Raw genomic sequence first — 19,621 nt, forward strand, 5'->3', positions numbered from 1 at the left:
GGGAATGCAATGCATCAGGTTTTCATACAGCAACATTAATATATATGCAAACAAATGAGGAAATCAGTGAATGACCACATCGACACAGATCGGACTGTGTTATTCGTTATCAAAGTCATGTTAAAATTGAAATCTGAAATTTTGTGTCAGAACAATAACCAAAAGCAGATCCCAGTTAGAGGCTTTTCAAATGTCACAGTTGATAAAAGGTTCTTCAATTTCATCTGTAAGCCTCATTACTGATGATTCCCCTTAAATCCTCTCCTTTTAGATTTAAAGTTGTGTTTGGATGCAAATAAAGTCACAACCAGTCTCAACTTGCCTTAATTGCAATATGGAAGACCAACAAGATTTGCTACTTTTATTGCTAACTGACCTTAAAACAATAGTTTTAGTTGGATTCTATTGATTTAAACACCAAAGGAACATAATTACAAGTAGATGTTGTACAGGACTCCACATTTGTCATTTGTTTAATAAAATGTAAGCAACTGAAAGCGAGAAAAAAACCAGTTTATTCCTGTGATTTTCTTTATGTTCCACTCACACTAGAGTTTCAGCTCAGACCTCTGACTTCTACTGTTGAATTTTTGCATTCAAGAGGCTTTCCAGTTTATACATCGGGATGCAGAACTCATAAATCTGTTCTTTTCCAGCTACAAAGGGTATATTTTGTGTTGGCTAATGAAGGTGCAGCTGCAGATTTCTTCTTCTTCTTCAGCCCCTTAGCCTTTTCTTTCTTTTTTTTCTGATGGAAATTCATGCTTTTCCAGAGGTTGTTTGGTTTATGTTTGGATTAGAGAACCTACATTCAAAGAAGTAATGATCTTATTTTCTTCTTTTAATTGTACTTTTTCATTGGCTACTTGCTTTTGGTATTTTTGCAGTTTTTCATTTAATGCTATTTTATTATTATTATTATTATTATTATTATTATTATTATTATTATTATTATTATTATTATTATTATTATTATTATTATTATTATTATTTGCATTTCTTGTTTATCTTGAGAAGCACAGTGTAACCCATCCTTCATAATAATTTGCAAGTTTGCAACAGTTGGAATATTTGATGTTAAGAGCAAAGAATTCACTGGAAAAAAAATTAATAAAAAAGTCAAACATGTTTTATCACAACTTTAACAACATTTGGTTTCACAACCAAAAAAATGGGTATTAACATGTTTACTGTATGTTTTGCACAAAATTATTCTTAGATAATGAGACTTTAATCTGCTCAGTTTGGACTATTTTGACCTCCTTGCAGAATTAACTGTTTTGTGACCACTTGTTTTTTAAAATCCAAATAAGCTGCTGCTGGCCCAACGTTTTCTCTGACACCTGAAAATGACCTCAAACAGGTGTGCAATTACGCAACAGTACATCTTTGAAAAGCAAAAGTAGAGCCTCCTGCACAAGCAACAAGAATGCAGCAAGTGGTTTCTGATTGGTAAGTCAATAACAAAACCCTCAATGTCTTTTCCAGCAGCCATTGTAAAGCACATACCAGATGAAAAAAATGCCTGTAGCTCAGCTTGGGTTGCTAGGTGGCGGGCTGAGTTCTGCTGGGGTTGCTATGCCTGTTGATTTGTGACGTCACATCCCAGAAGTTTTTGAAATGGGTAAATTTCCAGATACCAAAGAAAACACTAACTTATTGCCAAAAAAAATGGCTGGGTGTTGTTTTATAAGTACTTGGGCTGTTTTTAGAAACAATAGGACCAAATCGTGCAAAATGCGAATTTTTCAAATAGGATTTTAATCCATATTAAAGAATATGGATTAAAAATGGGATGTTTTGTCAAAAGTAGCTTCCGTTTATTGTTAGTTGCAATACTCGTTATGTTTATTCAAAATATTTATTTCATAATCAAACATTTTTAATGTATTCATGTACAGTAAATCACACGTCTATTAAGATCTGAGTGTGACAGAAACAGGCTGTAAGGCGGTCATAGTCCCTTTAATTCATGCAGCTGGGCAGCAGCGGCAGTAGTCTCCCCTCTGCAGCGTCGTCCTGCCCCGCCGCTCCGTTTTTGGGACGGCTCGCTCAGCCCCCGTGGTCTCCCCATTGGCTCAGCTGTTGGAGCCGCTCCTTCGCTTCTTCTTCTTACGGTTGAGTCGACAGTTTGTTCCAGCTCACCAAAGTACCCCTTGAATTTCTCAAAACTGCCCGGTGGAAAGTTTCCCCAGTCAGCAAATCGCATGTGTTACCCAGATAAAAGCCTGAAGCCTGAAGATACAGAGGAGACTCGGGGAAGCCTTGCGAGAAGAAGAGCAGAGAAACCAACACCAGCAGCAGGACTCCTGGAAACTCTACTCCTCTGGGGGGCCGTGCTCTCTCTCACATGGTATGCCCACAACACAGCGTTGTTTTGCGTTCTCTCACTACAAACGCGACTTTAGTGTTCTACCTCCCTCTGCCCCAGTTTTCCAAAGTAAAATGTCATCACTGCTCACTTAACTTACAGTTATCTAACTTTTCCATCAGTTAGATAACTGTAGGAGTTGCTTTAACTCTGTGGGTTACCTCCCTATAGATAATAGTTTCTGTGCATTTTATGCAAACTGTCCAAGTGCTAAAAATGTTTTTCGGCATGTTTCAAAACGCAGCTGTCTGCAGCTGCAGCCAAGTCAAATGCAGGAAGTCCTGTCTAAGTTTTACGTTGAAACAGAACCTATTTTGCGCTCTTTCTGTCTATCTATATACTGTCTATATACCGCGCTGTCTTCTCGGGGGGGTTCTGGTTGATATAATCAAATTACTTACATAACGTCCTGCATATTTATTTGATTGTAAATACCCTGAAATTCAGGCTAACATCTGTTACTAAAACCTCATCTTTATTATTTTTAATCGGTCTTGTTACTTTTAGACATTTAAAAATAAAAATGTGAAGAAAATTAAATACACATTTTTATTATTTACAGTAATATGTGCAGCAGCTGAAGGTATCTTCAACGAGCAATAGCGTAAAATGTAGGTGGGCGTGTGCATTCATGATTGACAGTTATGTTATGTAATGTTCAGGGAAAGAGGATCTTATGTATATACAGTATACATACTGTTGGTTTAACACATGCAAAAACTTTTTCCAATGACTTGGTAAACAAAGTTTGTGCCTCATGCTTCACACCTCAGTCAACAATATATTGTTTACAATGTAGTTTTTATTCTGCAATTTTAAAATAGATAGATATCTCATGACTGATTTTGGCTTTTGACTTTTTTTGTGTGCTAAGATGACTTAATGCCTCACTTTCGCTGACATTGCAGATTTGCTTGTTGATTTCACGGCGGCTGACTTGAAAGTAGGCTTAATGTATGCACTACCTTAGCCAATTTCCTGATAAGTGGGACTTGCTTTTGACCCAAGTCCTCAAATAGGCACAAGGGGGGGAAATCAATCGGCATGACTCTAATCATGACACGAAGAACTGTGTGTAGTATCTACAGCACCTGGCAGAAGTACATATGCTGCACAAACCCTTTCAGCTTGTTATGTTAACTCCACAGATGTAAAAATATTTTATTTGTATTTTTAAATTAAAGATCAACACAAATAAACCGTTTTGGGGAATAAAAATATGAAAATGCCAGCTCAGAGAGCCTTCAGAAGTCCCTGGTTGTTAAATTGAGTACAAATGTGTGTGTAATTTAATCTCATTATAAACACAGATGTTCTGTGTCAAATCCCTGAGGGGATTTGTAAAAAAAAACATTAGTGAACAAGCAGCAGCCTGAAGACCAAGGAGCATAGATAAGGGAGAAAGTTTTGGGAAAGTTTTAAGCAGTGTTAGGTCATGTTCCACCTTTTAAGACAGCAAGACATTATTGTCTAAATAAACAGGCTGGAGGTTCACTTTCCAGCAACACTAACATACAACAAGAGTTACAATGAAACAGTAGAGACATACCCACCAAAAGACAAGCTGTAATTGTAGTAAAATGTGGTTTTACGAAGCTTTGACTCAGTAGAGCTGTATTCAAAGACACACTGTGCTTTTAAGATTTTGATTGGTTAAAAAAATGAAAGACATGTACCATTTTAACAAGTGCGCTCCATGGGTTGCTTTAACTTTCCAATTATTTGCGAGAATAAATTGAAGTTTGAGGTCACAACAAACATCAAAAAGTTCAAAAGTTAGGAAGGGTTCTTCCAGGTATCAAGGGGTTTATAGAAGACCTTGATATTTCCATGCTACAGCTATTTCTACCATGAAAAGACAAAAAAAACTGAATATCTTAAGCTGACAAAATCCTTGAGGATCCATAAATGGCACAACCCCCAACCACAAGTTTATCCTTTAAATTAAAACGGTCACATGTTTTTGTGTAGGTTCCCCTGAGAGACTTTCTTCTTTGCAAAGTACATGTTTGTTTACTGTATAAATTTAGGGAAGTGTGGGTCATCAGGACAAAAATCTAATGTTCATAAAGCTGCTTTTCTTGTCATTGTCGTATTGATGCTTAAGAGAACCGTCCCAAAACAATCCAGTTTCTACTGATAGGAAGGTTTTTACAGCTTGAGTTCTGCAGGTTGGATTAGGCTCAGAGTTGTGGTCACCTGTTTTCTACCTACAGAAAGCTCCCACTTCACCAGAAACAGAAATATACCAGCGCTCTTTGTGGAAGCTTGTGTGACTCTGTGGGCGTGGGATTGGTGTGCAGGGGGAAACAGACCCTTGGGAAAAGTGTAATTTAGGGTTAGCCAATTATAGAAAAGTGAAAAGAAATACGTTCCAGTTGTTTTACATTACAGTCAGAGTCTAGGACTGCAGGTTTAGCGGTTTGTTGAGTTCAAACTGGACGTTTAGTTTTGAAACTGAACCAGATCGACACTTTATTATATTTTTCGATTACCAGTCAGTCTGAATTATTTTTACTATCTGAATCACACATGTGTATTTTTGAACATCTATATGAAAACTTAAGAATGATAAAAACATGAGTACTGGTTCAAATTAAGGGGGCACCGACTGCAGTCTTCTGGCTGATCACCAATTACCGATCTTAACCTGCCGATTCCGATTTTGGTCGATACCAGTTTTCTTTTGTCTAAAATGTTGCTCAATATAGCAAGAAAGTTGTTGAGTTGGCAACAATGGGGTCACTATTGTTAATGATAAATGTGCAATTATAACTTGGTGGGCCGGTCTGTCAGTCAAACCTTTCTCACCGGAGAGCAAAAGAGGACAGTGGTTGATTCTCAGACCTTTGCCAAGCTAGATACGATCGGTGGATAAGATCAGCTTCACATGTAAAAATCGGCTGATCACCAATCTTCCAAAATTAAAGAAATCTGCACCGATAAATTGGTGCTCCCCTAGTTCAAGTAAAACCCTATCTCAGTTTTTGTTTTAGTGCACTATATGTTTTATTTTGCTCTAATTCTAATAAATGTTACTAACTATGGGAACTACAAGAGGTATACCTTGTAATTTGTACAGAATTACATCTTGTACCTTAATTTTTAGGTCCCAGCATTATGAGTTTTAAGTTTTGATATTAATCAACCACAGCTTTTCTTACCCCGTTTTTCCCAGCTTCTCCTACTTCATGGCCTTCTTGTGCACCTCAGCACCACCCACAATCCCAACCAATGCAAAGCCAACACCTCCCAACAGACTCTCTCCTCCTGCTCCCACTCAGTGAATGGCTGCTCTTAGCCTACCGTCCCCTCCTCTCTACTCGTATATGAATATTTTTGTCACAGTCTCACTCTCCTCTGCCTGTGTGTATTTATTTCTGAACACACCTGCCCTATCTGGCTGTGTTTCTTCAACAGGCCTTCTGGGTCATGCGCCTCTTGTAATTTTCCATTCTGACTCGTTGATACCGACAAAAGGGGGCTTGTAAACCATCTGGCTCAGAAATCCCGAAGCCGGCTTGAGTCGTGTTAATCCGTTTAGCTCATCTGAGCTGACTGGAGCTGCGGACGTTCAGCAGGGAGATTCAGCCGCTCATAAGTGAGCTGCTGCATGTGATACTCTTTATATTCAATTTAAAGCTGACTTTGAGGTTTGAGCCTGTCTCTAGTTTAAATTCATCCATCTATCCATCCGTTTTCTAACACCCTTGTCCCTAGTGAGGTCGGGAGAGGTGCTGGTGTCTGTCTTCAGCTAACGTTCCGGGCGAGAGGCGGGGTACATCCTGGACAGGTCGCCAGTCTGTTGCAGTAGTTTAAATCTACTAAATTTAAATTAGTAGTCTTTTTTGCACCTTTTTTAAAAGTTTTGACTAAATTTCATTGGTGTGGTTTGATAAAAATAATAGATGATTGTTGTGTTTAAGCACAGTAGAGTAAAACAACTGTCTGGACTGTGTGTAGGGATAATTTCTAAACATGGCAATGTCTCTGTTCTTATCAGTTTAATGTCTGATACAGATGTTGCATATTAAATTGATTCATGGAAGAGGGAGATGGAACAGGGCTTATTACTCCATCCGCTCCACACATCAGCCTGGTATTGCAATGCTTCCAGGATCGGTGCATCCTTCCTGTTCATGCATAATGATGTGCTAATGTTGGATGGTGGAGAAACAACGTACTGTTCCAGGAAAACCGTTTATCCACAGTGGCCATGCGAACTAGACTGAGCATTCATGGCAACCTATGTTGTGGTGAATCAGCTGTAGCAGGGGAAGGCTGAGAGCAGCTCATACATGAGAGTGATTTACAGCGCTAAAGCCCTCCCCTTGATTGTCACTGGCTGTTTCTAACAGAGCAGTGAATTTGCTCAGATAACAGCAGAACCATCAGAAGGCAGAGGAGCTTGATTTTTGTCAGATTACCCGTCTATTTGGAGTAAAATAGATTAAACCACACTCAGAATCTTTTCAATAACTTTTGTCCCCAAAGTGAAACCAGGTTTTGATCAATGAGGAACAAAAAGGCTCTGGAAGAGAGGGCAGGAATATCACACAATCAACTGAGTCAGCCTGCTCCGTACAAACTCATAACTTAATATTTGGCTTTCAAGCTTGACATTTAATTTATTTTTTTATTATTTAATCCTTATTTTACCATCAAGTCCCTTTAGATGAAATCTATTTTTCGAAGGAGACCTGGCAAAGAGGCACCTCGGTGTACAGTATATAAAACGATAATTAAAAGATACGTGTTTATTATCAATCATGTGATACATGTTGTGTCAGAGAAAATCTGACCGAGTAAAATTAGATTTTTCAGTTCTTGTACATTAAGTTGATAAACCATAGAGATGTTTTATTGTACATAAACACCATGCAGCCATGCATGTACGCCGCTAAAACGTGTTTGTAAAAGCAGCTCTAAATCAAAAGCATTTCAGTCTTGCATACCTCAAGGTTAAGATGTTTCTTCTCTCTGTGTTGTTTTTGCCGCTCTCCAGGAACTCAAAGTTTCAGAAAGTCCTCCTTTGTAGGTTCACTGACAAGCTCCCATATTGTTTTTGGAGGGTTCAAACTTTTTCCTGGCACACTTCCCAAGCAAGTCAAACATGAGCTGAATGTTTGGGGTCGCGGACTTTGACACCAACAGCCATCGACGTTATCTTGAGCTAAATTTACAAGGTTGATCAGGTTTGGACCAGTTGGCACATCTATTGATGATGTATTCCTTTACAGTGGATGGATCTGATTCATTTCTGAATAACTTTGGAGATCTTCACTAAGATAAGCCAAGATTTTTGGACATCAACATTAACTGCAGGAGCATAGTTGACAGAAAATGAAATATCAGAGGTTAAAGGTGCCGGTTTGTCAGAACAGATTAATAAATGGCTCTTGATATGTAACACATTCTTTGATTGCTGTGGAAAATTTTCACAATTTTTTTGACAGCCCCACCTTTAATTGAGTAAAATACTGGCCTCATGAGGTGAGCTTGAGGTGCTTTAGTGGTGTGTTTTGTTGCAAAAATAATCTTACAAAAACTTTATAAAACTTTATGTCCGTCATGCAAGGACAGAAGATGCCTGCTGTATTTTAACCTGCTTTCCAGACATAAGGTTGAGCATGTAGACATTGTCTAATGGTTTTTATGGGGACTTGATGATCACAAGATGCCTCTTTTTCCTGGACCTTCACTCCAATTATTTTCCCTGTGCTTTGTTTCAATTCAAATTTGGATCCTTGTGCCGGTTTTGGTAGTTGTTGCTCTGATTGTAAATATATGACGGTTTAGACAAGAAGTATTTTTCTGTAACTACTTCTTGACTTGAGAAAATCAGCATTATTCTGTCCTACCTGGACAATTCCTTCACATGACTGGTTAGGGATGCACTGGTGATTTTTTTAAAACGCTGGATGAATAAATGTTCTCAACTTAAAGGGTAGATTCTTCTTAATTTTCCAATGTGAGTTACTGCAAGAAAAGACTAAGTTATTTCAAGACTTTTTAGACATCTTCGCCTGGAATCCCAGTACATGTGGAGGGTGTTGTATTTGACTTAAACTGGACTGATATCCTTTAGATTTATGACTCTGCTTCCTTTGGTTTTGATTAGATGGAGAAGCCCACTCTTGATTCCAGTGAAGAGAGAACCTGGCTGGGAGAGGGCCAGTCTGAGGTCCAGCTTGCAACCAGTCCTGACCCAACAGGGCCGAATGATGACGATCGACCGGCCTGGGATTCTAAAATCCAGTATGTGTTGGCTCAGGTCGGCTTCAGCGTGGGCTTGGGGAACGTCTGGAGGTTTCCATACCTTTGCCACCAAAATGGAGGAGGTAAAGGTCTTTCAATAAAGAAAATACTCTGGTGTTAAACATAGCAAACCTTTCAGGCATTTCAACATTAAATCTTGCTGTTAAATGAAAAGGAAACAGTCATTTCATCTTTCTTCTTTCAATTCTTCCAGGGGCCTTCATGCTTTTGTATGTTTTTCTTTTACTGATTGTGGGAGTCCCCCTGTTTTTTATGGAGCTGGCAGCTGGCCAAAGTATTCGACAGGGAAGCATTGGCGTATGGAAGCACATCTCCCCAAAACTGGTGGGGATCGGCTACTCCAGCTGTGTGGTGAGTGTTGCTCCTTTAGGTTGAGGCATGTAAAAGTCATGTGGAAGCTGGAAAATCCCGCTTACTGTACTTGCTGTTTGCATGTGGTAGTTGAAGGATTATTGATCGGTGATAATAATATTCAAAGGGAAGGGCCGAGATTGGTCTGATTAAATAATAATGTCTTCTGCTGATTAGCTTGTAGTGTTTCTTTTGTCCCACGGGTACTCAACTCTCTTTTGATCAGTCGAGGTAGTGTGTATATGCTTAGAGATGGTGGTGATTTCATTTCATGCTGTAACTTGAGAGCAGAGCAGATCGCTGTAGCTTTTTCCTGTCAGGCTGTTGTGTAACACTTTCCTATGCAGACAAGACAAGGCAACTTCACAGCCCAAAGAGAATACATAGTAGTATGTAAAATGTTACGATAGAAATTATTATTTTTTTTATATAACTCAATTATTTTCATTTGCTTTTTACCTCATTTTCAATCCAGTAAATTACATTTGCTATGTGTTTTGACACAGATGTGCAATTTTAATTGCTTCTCAATGACATTAAGGTTCCCCTATTTAATTTTTTTTCCTGCAATGTTGTATATATGGATTTGGAAACAAACAAGCATTTAGGTGGAAGTGTCATGGTTTGGGATACTTTGTTGCAGCAGGACCTGGTCACCTCCACAATGTGTATCAAATATTGAGGAAAATACGAGGCTATCTGTTAAAATATGAGGCAGAGCTGGAGTCTACAGGAGAACCATGACGAAAAACATACCAATAAGTCCACCAAGGACAGACTGGAGTCAAGGAATGGAAAGTTCTGGTCAAAATCAAAACCTGAATCTTAATCTCATTTAGATTTTATGGTTTGACCTCAGATGTTCAAGAAAACCATCAAACATGTCACAACGGAGCGTGAGGAATGGGTCTGCTTTGCTCAAACTGGTGTTGGAAACTGGTTGATGGCTACAACATGGTGTTTATTTTGACAGCACATTCTAATTTAAGTCACGGCGTTTGGACTAAAAATGTCTTTAACAATCACTTTTAGGCAGTTTGTTGATTTTATTTGACTACATTTTAGAATGTCTTTGTAAATTCAATCAACTGATACATAAGACGCAGAGGAATGCTTTCTTAGGGATTTGTACATCTTTAAGAAAAATCTGCTCAACTTAAGCTGTACTTTTTTAGGTTTTTAAACAACTTTGAGTTATTTTTTTGATAAATTTTTTAAAATTAAAAATTTTAATCCTAATTAATAAAAAAAAGGCTCCAATTAAAAAAGGTCTGTTCTAGCTAAACAATGAATGTATATGTAAAACGGCATTTTTCTGCAGGAACCGTTATTTTTAAAAATGGATTTAAATGAAACAACTAATTCTTCACCATTGACCTTATCACCAAAGTCAGTCCTTAGTTCAGTTCATAGACTCGTAAACACACGGTGTAAAACTTTCCCACTTATCCGTCTATTTGTTCATGTCGCTGACCTTTTCTAGCATTACTCCAGGAGTGTCTGGCTCCAGGGAGAACAGCCTTTAGAGACACATGACCCCCCACAAGCGCAGTGAGGGCAGAACCTCAGTGGAAAAATGTCCAGCAGTACAGCAGCTCAGTGAAGTGCATTTATTCTTTTTTGATTTGACTCATTGATCACTGGGTTTGTACATATCTCAGTCTAGTTTCTGTTCATTTGTTCATAGCCAAAATTAGAATAAAAGGTTGTTTTGCTGCCTTCACAACAGGAATGAGGATCTCTCACCTCTTTGTGACTAACATAGTGACTTTGGTGCAATGCATGCCTTTAAAGTGTGGTAAATGGGTAAATCTAAAAAAAAAAGAAAATGTCAAATTAGAAAAACTATCCATAGCAAATAAATTATTTTTTAGTTAAGCTCTTGAAGTTTTAAGTTTGGGAATGTTCATTTACATGTGCAAGCGCTGTTTTCTCTGATACTTTGATAGATTTAATTAAATAGATCATGTCTGTGGTTTTCTGCTGGGATGAAGGTGCAAAGACTTTGGTTCTTTGCTAAGTTGATTTGAAACATTGCTTTACCTTTTATATTGCACCTGAATGATTGCTACAGCACTTAAACACGCATAACGGAGCATTCCTATAAATGCATCTGATACCAAATATTGAGTTACTGAAACAGTCAAAGTCTAAAGAAGATTTTAAATTAACTTGTGTTTGAAAATAACGAAAAGCCCTTTTAGGACCACTTTATTCCTAGCAGTCTAGCATACTTTTCCCACAACGTATTAATCATGTTCAAGTTCACAGTTAAACAGTCATAATTTAAGGCATTTTTCTTCTTCCTCAGGTTTGTTTTTATGTAGCTCTTTACTATAATGTCATCATTGCATGGAGTCTTTTCTACTTGGGAAATTCCTTCCAGTATCCTTTGCCGTGGGAACAGTGCCCGATTGAAGTAGGCACCAATGAAACAGGTATGAGCATAACAGAGACGTTTAATCAAACATGTCATGTAAGCACCTAAACTGTTGTCTGTCTTCAATGAACAGTAAAGGAATGTGCGAGTAGCTCTCCAACGCAGTATTTCTGGTTCAGGAAAGCGCTGAACATCACCAATTCGATAGAGGAATCTGGAGAGTTTAACCCCATCATGACGGGATGCTTACTGGCTGCTTGGGCGATCGTATCGCTGGCTATGATCAAGGGCATCAAATCCTCTGCAAGGGTGAGAGAACACCAACGTCAACAATCCTTACATCATCACTAAGTGTTTTAAGGAACAGTAAAACTTTCAGGGACATATTTTCATTGTGAGCACTAATGGCCAGCTGGATAAATCTGGATGCTTTGAGAGAAAAGTAATATTCTTGGAAATAAATCTTTCTATGTTTCTTCTCACCTTAGGTGATGTACTTTTCCTCAGTTTTTCCCTATGTGGTGCTCTTCATTTTCCTCATCAGAGGGACGTTATTGGATGGAGCCATAGATGGAATCACATACATGTTTTATCCCAAAGTAAGCAGGCAAGATATGTTTAGTTCTAGAAAATCTGTATTAAGAAACCTAATAGGGTCGTTTTTTTCAATGAGATCTTCTGTAATATTTCACAGCTTGAGATTTGGGGGAACGTACAGGTGTGGCGCCAGGCAGCTACTCAGGTGTTTTTTGCATTGGGTCTGGGCTATGGCTCTGTTATCGCATATTCCTCCTACAATCCAGTCCACAACAACTGCCACAGGGATGCCCTGATGGTCTCCAGCATCAACTTTATGACATCTGTGCTGGCCTCACTGGTGGTGTTCGTGGTGCTGGGTTTCCGGGCCAAAACCATCGCCCTACATTGCGTTGCTGAGTATGTATACCTAAGGGTAATGTTTCAATCTCACTTACACCATTTTATTGTCTTCTCATAAAAACCGCCTTCTTAATATTTGTTCCTTTATCTCAACCTCTTCTAGAAATCTTGGTGTGTTAAATCTTATGTCCTCTAATGGATCCAGCCAGCACTGGTGGCCTTCGTTCAACGTTACGGATCCGAACTCTGTGTCTTTACCTGAATACAGACAGTGGTACCATGAGCACGGCTCCACACTGGGTCAGTTCACTGACTGCAATTTGGAGGAGGAGATGAACAAGGTAACGCTCAGAATGAATAAACTCAACTCAGCATATCATAAACAAATAATAAATATACTGCTTTGAAAATTTGTCCATATTAGTGTTGGTGCTGATGAACTTCTGTGCGCTATTATCTGACCTCATGTCAATGCAATCAGAAACAGAGAAAATGAACTGGATGGGAATATTTTACCTCTTTGGTCTATTTCTGTTTACTTTGACAACATAGAAGTTTGAACAGTATAAATAATAAGAAAGAAAACGATCTCCAATCTCCATATACAGGTGAAACCAGATCCAGTTAACATTTTTCAGATGAAAATATTTTTATACAACTTCTAAAAAGTTTATAGACATTAAAAAAAGACAGAATCAGGCCAAAACTTGGTGTCAACTGTTGTGTTATGTAGTTTAACCTTATTATATAAAGATATAACAAAAAACAATTAGAGAAAAATGAAAGCAGGCAAAACACAAAAACCTTTCCAGTTTCCTTAAGCATTCTTAGAAGTATTAAAAAGTGATAATAAATTCATCTACTTACCAATTCAGTAAAAATAACATTTATTATATCATTAAATTTAGAAAAATACTTATGGATGAACAAATCAAAATTGGGAAATTAAAATTAAACTTATTTTAATTTAATAATTTTTTTAAATCATTAAATTAAAAAAAATACTTATGGATGAACAAATCAAAATCAGGAAATAAAATTGCTGCATAAAGTGAGCCATGGCACACTTAACTTAGGTTTTGTCTTCTGAAATAATAAATGCTGTTATAACATGTATATTTAATGCCTTATATACCAGATTTGATAAAGAATTCACTTAAAATACTGTATGAAATACACTACTTGGTAGGTAAATGTATGTATGTATCTTATCAGTCAGTGGTTCGTACAGTTTTCCTATCTTGGTTTGATGTAGATCAGATGTAATAATAGAAGCACATAAATGTGCGTTGAGGTAAAGCAGTAAAGATAGAAAAAATTAGTGTTGAGAAATCATGGATGAGAAATAGGAGCTATAAGAACATGCTGCTTGCAGGAGGCTTGTGTTACTGATACAAATATTATACTATATGCTTTTATAGAAACAGAGGAGATCATGTTATCTCCCAGTGTTTATGTTGTGTAAAAAATCTATAAAGTAAAACAAAGAGGAGGAATATTCAGTATAATGTGTACAGTTTCAGTCTCTCTGCAGCCTCCTCTTTGTGTCTGCGCAGGGCGTTGAGGGGACGGGCCTGGCATTCATAGCGTTCACTGAAGTCATGGCCCTCTTCCCGGCCAGCCCCTTCTGGTCCACGCTGTTTTTCCTGATGCTCCTCAACCTGGGCCTGAGCACCATGTTCGGGACCATGCAGGGAATCCTCACGCCTCTCATGGACAACTTTAAACTCCTCGGCCGCCATCGGACCATCCTCACCGGTACTACAACACATCCTCAAATACTCAGTGTGCACAGTGAGCCAAGCAGGGATTACAATGAATTGTTGAACATTATTTAAAAATACAGGCCTTTCCAGCAAAATGTATGAGGTTCCAGTTGAACTTTTCCACATTTGATGTCATTACAACCACATACTTGTTTTGTATCTTATTGGACTTATACACTTTTGATTGTGAAGTAAAAATAAGATTATATTTTTTTGAGATGGAGAATACATTTTCAAATCTTGTGTCTTATTGGTGTCAGGTCTGTGAGTTTCTCTGTTTTAAACAGTGCTTAGTATGGTTGCATTCAAAGTCTTCTGCTTCATTATTACCGGGTATGTTACTTTTCTGTGACATCATCATCATATATATTTGGAGCAATTGAGAGTAAAGGAGGTTTAAAGCAAATGCACTCCAGACTTTTCAGATTTTTATATGTGACTGGTTTGAAAGCTACCACATATATATTGCATTTCTACCACTTTACATATATGCACTTTGTGTTGGTCTTTTAAATTTAATCTATGTAATAAAATACGTTGAGGTTTCTGGTTGTAATGTGACAAAATCTAAAAAGGTTGAATGAATGTGTATTTTCAACAGCAGTGTACGTATAAAAATAAAATAACAGCAAGTTAAACAATATAAGTGAATAAATATTGTATTAAATGTTTTTTGTTGTGCTTAGATAGTTGTCTTATTGTGTTTTTTTTCCTGTTTTTCAGTGTTCAGCTGTGCTTTGGGGTTCATAATTGGTTTATTGTTCACCCAGCGATCTGGCAATTATTTTGTGATGATGTTTGACGACTACTCTGCAACCCTACCACTTGTTATTGTTGTGATTTTCGAAACAATCAGTGTGGCATGGGTTTATGGCACAGATCGGTAAGAGACAGAAATTGGTTGCAAAAACACTTGACTAAAATCTTTGTCCTTCTTTTTTTATGATAATTTTTGCCTTACTTGAACAAAAATGCCACCTTTGTGAAATGTTTTCTATCTCTGCAGTTTCCTGGATGATATTGAACTCATGCTCAAGTGGCGCCCTCCGGTGGTGTACAAATATCTCTGGAAATACGTGTGTCTGCTGGCAATGGTTGGTCTCCTGGCTGCCAGTTTACTGCGAATGGTTTTCAAGGGACCCACGTACACCGCCTGGAATCAGACCGCAGTAAGACTTGCCTTTTCAATCAGACATATTATAAAATATTTAAGGCTAAAGTTTGTTTGGTCTTTTTTAACAATTACAACCCAGAATGTCAGTCAAGTTCTATTCAAAATGTAAAGAAATGAGAAACGTGTCAGTACTAAAGAGACGTTATTGAAGGCTTTCTCTGCACGCTCCTTTGAGTTTAGCTCATGGTGGGATCGTGACCTTTGACCTGACATATGTAAAAGTGAAACCCAGCTCAGTCCGATTTAGACCTGGGAACGGATGTTACCCCAGACCAGTTGTCTCATCGCTTCATGGAAAATGTCTTACAGCTACTTTACCTGAATATAAATGTATCGGAATTAAACAAAATACTGTTCATTTATTTTTAAAACAAACTTAATATATTGTCTAAATTCAGTACATACTGAGATATAGTTGATAGATTTTATTTCTGTTATATTTCTAATAGGAACACCGGATTCATAGAAAGTTACTTGAGACGTTAATCTGCTGAAAAGTATGTCTGACACATCTACAGTATTTTCAGTCAATACTTGGTTGGGTGTGTAGAAAATGGGGTGTAGAAAAGGTGTAATGGAAGCCCAGGTTGCTGTAATAGCGTCCTTCAGCTTGTCTGCACCGTTGAAACTCTCCTAAATCTCCCACACTTTTTTCTTCTGCTCCATTAATATTCTTGGATGCAGCCTCACGTAACTTTCCCTCCTATTGGAGCTTGTTCCTAACTTTCTGCTCAACAACTGTCAATTAGACTGTTCTTGCTGTTAATGTGTTAATGTGTAAAGTCTGTTATCTAATTTTCTGAGAAACTGAATGTTGCGTTTATATTATTCATAAGGTAATATGAGAAATAACAGGAATACAAACTTCAAATATGTCACTCTTTCTGTTTTAAATATATAAGATAGAGGGATTCTACTTAATTAATTATTAATAATTCAAAATAATAATACTTTTTATTAGTTATTAATAATTAATTATCATTAATAAATCAACTTCAATAAATAAATCTATCAATGAATCTTTTTTGAAAGATAAAAATTCACTGTTCAATAAATGTAGAGCTTCACAAACCTTTTTTTTTTTTACCTTAGTATTAACTCCAGTGCAATCTTCTTCATCCTCTTCTGTGCTGTTTGACTTTCCAGGCCTCTGAGATGACACTGGAGTACCCAGGCTGGGCCCTGGCTATGATCGTCTTGCTCATCGTGTTCGCCAGCCTTCCTGTGCCCATCGGTTACATCCACTCCGTGCTGAAAAAGCGCTCCGCCCTCGACGTCCCCCCCCAGGAGGGCCCCGGCCCCGAGGTGCACCGCAAGCTGTACACCAAGTGCAACTCCACCGATCAGCTGGACTCCAACTCACATCCGGCCCCCTGTGAGGAAGACGGGGTTCGTCCCAGGACTTCCTTCCTGCCGGTGGGCAACGAGCAGTACCGGCTCCTTCCACAGCAGGAGGAGGAGGAAGGGGAAGAAGAAGAGGAGGAAGACACGGGAGTGTGAGGGGGATATTCAAGCTGATCAGATTTTGGACTGTGATGAGAAAAGGAGAGAGCAGTATAGACTAAAGTGAGAACAGTCTGTTACAGTATTTTTTTTTTTCGTCAGAAGAATTATTTGTTTTATATCTTTATTCAAAAATGTATGTCAATAAGTCAAAATCATTTTAAGTATTTAAAAATGAAATCCAACTCCTCCATGTGGTTCCCTACTCCACTTTCTGAACCACATTTAAACTGACTGAAGAGAAAGATGCAAATTCTTTTGACCATCTAAACTTCATGTGGGAGTCATAACTGAGCTGGTGGTCAATCAAGCCACCAATCGGCTATGAAGAATATGTTTTTAGATAAATAAGGCTTTAGTTTGCAAGAAAAACTATACTTTGAGAAACTGTGATGTTTGCATGTCTGCGTATGATAGTGGTGTTGGTGTGTCTGTGTGAAACTGGACGGGGATTTAACCGTTTTGATTTTTGTAATCAGTGTTTTCAGACTAGAGAGGTTGAAAGAATGAAGCTGCACATTTTAACATCTTGGCAGGAAAAAGATCAAACTTTACTTTGATAGCTTGGGGTTTACTCACCTTTTGCTTCAGGGAGGATTCTGTCTCCTGAACAATACGAGGTTGACTGACTGGTTCTGTCCAGGTGACTGGACCGCTGAGTCACATCACCTGGGCATTTGACACCCAAACTGATGAGCAGCAAACAAACCACACATACAGCCTATTTCAAAAGAGTAACTAGAGTCAGTTGTTTTAATTTGTTGTTGAAAATGAGTCGCAGATATGAAATAAAACTATTTTATTTAACAGGTTAAATAAAAATTTTTTAAAAAGTGACATTCTGGGTTAAGTAAATGAAAAACAAATTAATCAGAATTAATCAATGTTGATGAAAGAAATCAATTTCTTTCATCCTATCAGATTAAGAACTTTATGTTTTGTTGCACCTCTTTTGGCCTTTCTAACAACTTCAATTCTGTAAAGAATATATTTCACTAATGTGAAACATTATTTTAGCTCAGTCTCTTTGAGCCACCGTTTCACAACCTTGACCCAAAATACCAAAATACACTTTATTGTATCAAAGTGTCTTCACAAAAATGTTATGCAAAAATGACAACAGGATGTTTTGCTTTTATTTAAAACAGGAAAACAAGAGTTATTCCTACTACTGCTAAAATAATACAAAATATTAGTATTATTATTATTATTATTATTATTAATACAAAGTATTCTAAATACTGTTGACAATTGTGATTAGGTTTATGATATGTATTTATTGATATTTTATTAAAATACACAGACTTATTAGAAATACCTTATTACCAGCCACTACCTTTATCTGTAGTGTTCAAGTATACCTGCTCATTCTCATTCGTTTACCTTTTTGTTTAATAGATCCACAAACAGCTGAATTTATTTTTCCTGTAGGCTATACAGCATGGTAGCAGCCTCCTTTCAGCCAGCTGATCAGTAGTGTGCAGCAGCTACTCTGCTCCAAACAGCCAGTGGAAACATTCCAGCTCTGTCTCTGGCATCTGGTTAACAAAGACATATAAATGCAGTGATCTGATGTCTCAGTGGTTGTGAAAGTAACTTTTTAAAACTTAAATATCTGTTGGTAGCAGTAGTTGCAATATTTTTGTCTAATTTTTGACAAATCACACAAAACACTTTTTTCAGTATTAGGCATTTTCTGTTGAAATGAAAACTGGACTTTTTGCTGGCTATATTAAGTCGACATGCCTTCCAGGAGAACGACTATAACGCTCTTAGCTCAGCAGAGAGATACGTTATCAAATGGGGAAATTATTTCATCATCAACAAACTGAAATAACCCAACATTGTTGCAGAACACTAACTGTGAGAAATGTGCTTGTTTGTTCTTTTTTTCTCGGTTTTTCTGTGTTTCTTTGGAATGTTGCAAAACAAGATTTATGACTCAGAACAAAACTTTTATCCAGGTATCCACAGCTTCTCTTTAATCCACCAGAACCTTCTGTCTTTCATTTCTTTGGTGGCTTTTCTGTTTTCAATGCATGTTGCTGGAGCTTTGACTTTTGCCTCATTGGTCAATCTGTAATTTTCTCTTATCCAGCCTTCCTAAATAGTTTGTCCAGCCAATTTATAGAAACAAAAAAAAACATTTTCCTTTCTATTGTTTCACCTGTTGTTATCTGCAGACTCATTTGCATAATTAGACATATTCATGCATTTGTTTCAGAAATACAAATTGCAGGGGAACGCCATCATTTTTCTTCAGTATTGAGTGATACCTTATTTTTTTCGTAGCCTTGTTCGGAAAATGAATGTAACATTAATAAACTAGTGATTTCATCGTTTTTACAAGGGATTGTTCTGCTGAGAAGTCTTTCTTTGAAAAAAGATAACCAGCAGCAACAGTTTTCATCTCTGTTTTGTGTTTTTCCGTGAGATCAGGATGATTTGAGTGCATGTTTTCTGAATTGGTTTGCTTTTGAAATAAAAAAAAAAAAACGTGACAGTAAGACAGCAACTTTATTTTACCTTTGGTTTTACCTGGGAAGATCACACAAGTTTATGCATGTACAGTGGTGTTGTGCTCAATAATGAAAGTGTTTCTGCACCACAATGTGCAGAAACAAATCAAATTCCCCCAGCGCCCTTGAATGTGAAAACAGATTAAAACAATTGACAAAACACATTTTTGTTCCAGCTAAGGCTCCTTTTTGAAAAGTCAACATCTACATCATCATTCCAAGAATTTGAGATTGTAATTCTTGCTTTCATTTATTCTACATAAATTCTTTGCACGCTATTTGTAACCTTTGAGTTTGTGCTTGCAGGCTGCTCACATTGCAGCTGGGTGTATTCTTAAATGCAAGAAACTTTTGTTTTAATAAAGACTTCCAGCCTACGCCGCTCACAAAAAGCCAGAG

At 37.5% G+C, this 19,621-nt stretch overlaps 1 protein-coding gene and 1 pseudogene across 2 annotated transcripts; both read left to right on the plus strand.

Moving 5' to 3' along the window:
- The first annotated feature begins 1,906 nt into the window (after positions 1-1,906).
- Positions 1,907-19,386, plus strand: LOC102224081 (sodium-dependent neutral amino acid transporter B(0)AT2-like). Of its 2 annotated transcripts, none has more exons than XM_023348747.1 (12): positions 1,907-2,353; positions 8,493-8,712; positions 8,844-9,001; positions 11,313-11,439; positions 11,515-11,690; positions 11,870-11,980; positions 12,076-12,317; positions 12,424-12,601; positions 13,817-14,018; positions 14,750-14,909; positions 15,033-15,195; positions 16,347-19,386. In XM_023348747.1, the coding sequence occupies exons 1-12, from the start codon at positions 2,351-2,353 to the stop codon at positions 16,698-16,700; spliced, it is 2,094 nt and encodes a 697-aa protein (XP_023204515.1). In that variant the 5' UTR covers positions 1,907-2,350; the 3' UTR covers positions 16,701-19,386. The 2 variants fall into 2 exon arrangements, with proteins under 2 accessions (XP_023204515.1, XP_014327246.1); XM_014471760.2 differs by lacking the exon at positions 1,907-2,353 and adding an exon at positions 5,832-5,972.
- LOC111611741 lies at positions 6,324-6,504 on the plus strand (annotated as a pseudogene).
- Positions 19,387-19,621: the final 235 nt, after the last annotated feature.

Source organism: Xiphophorus maculatus, chromosome 16 (assembly GCF_002775205.1).
Source record: "Xiphophorus maculatus strain JP 163 A chromosome 16, X_maculatus-5.0-male, whole genome shotgun sequence".
Lineage (NCBI taxonomy): Eukaryota > Metazoa > Chordata > Actinopteri > Cyprinodontiformes > Poeciliidae > Xiphophorus > Xiphophorus maculatus.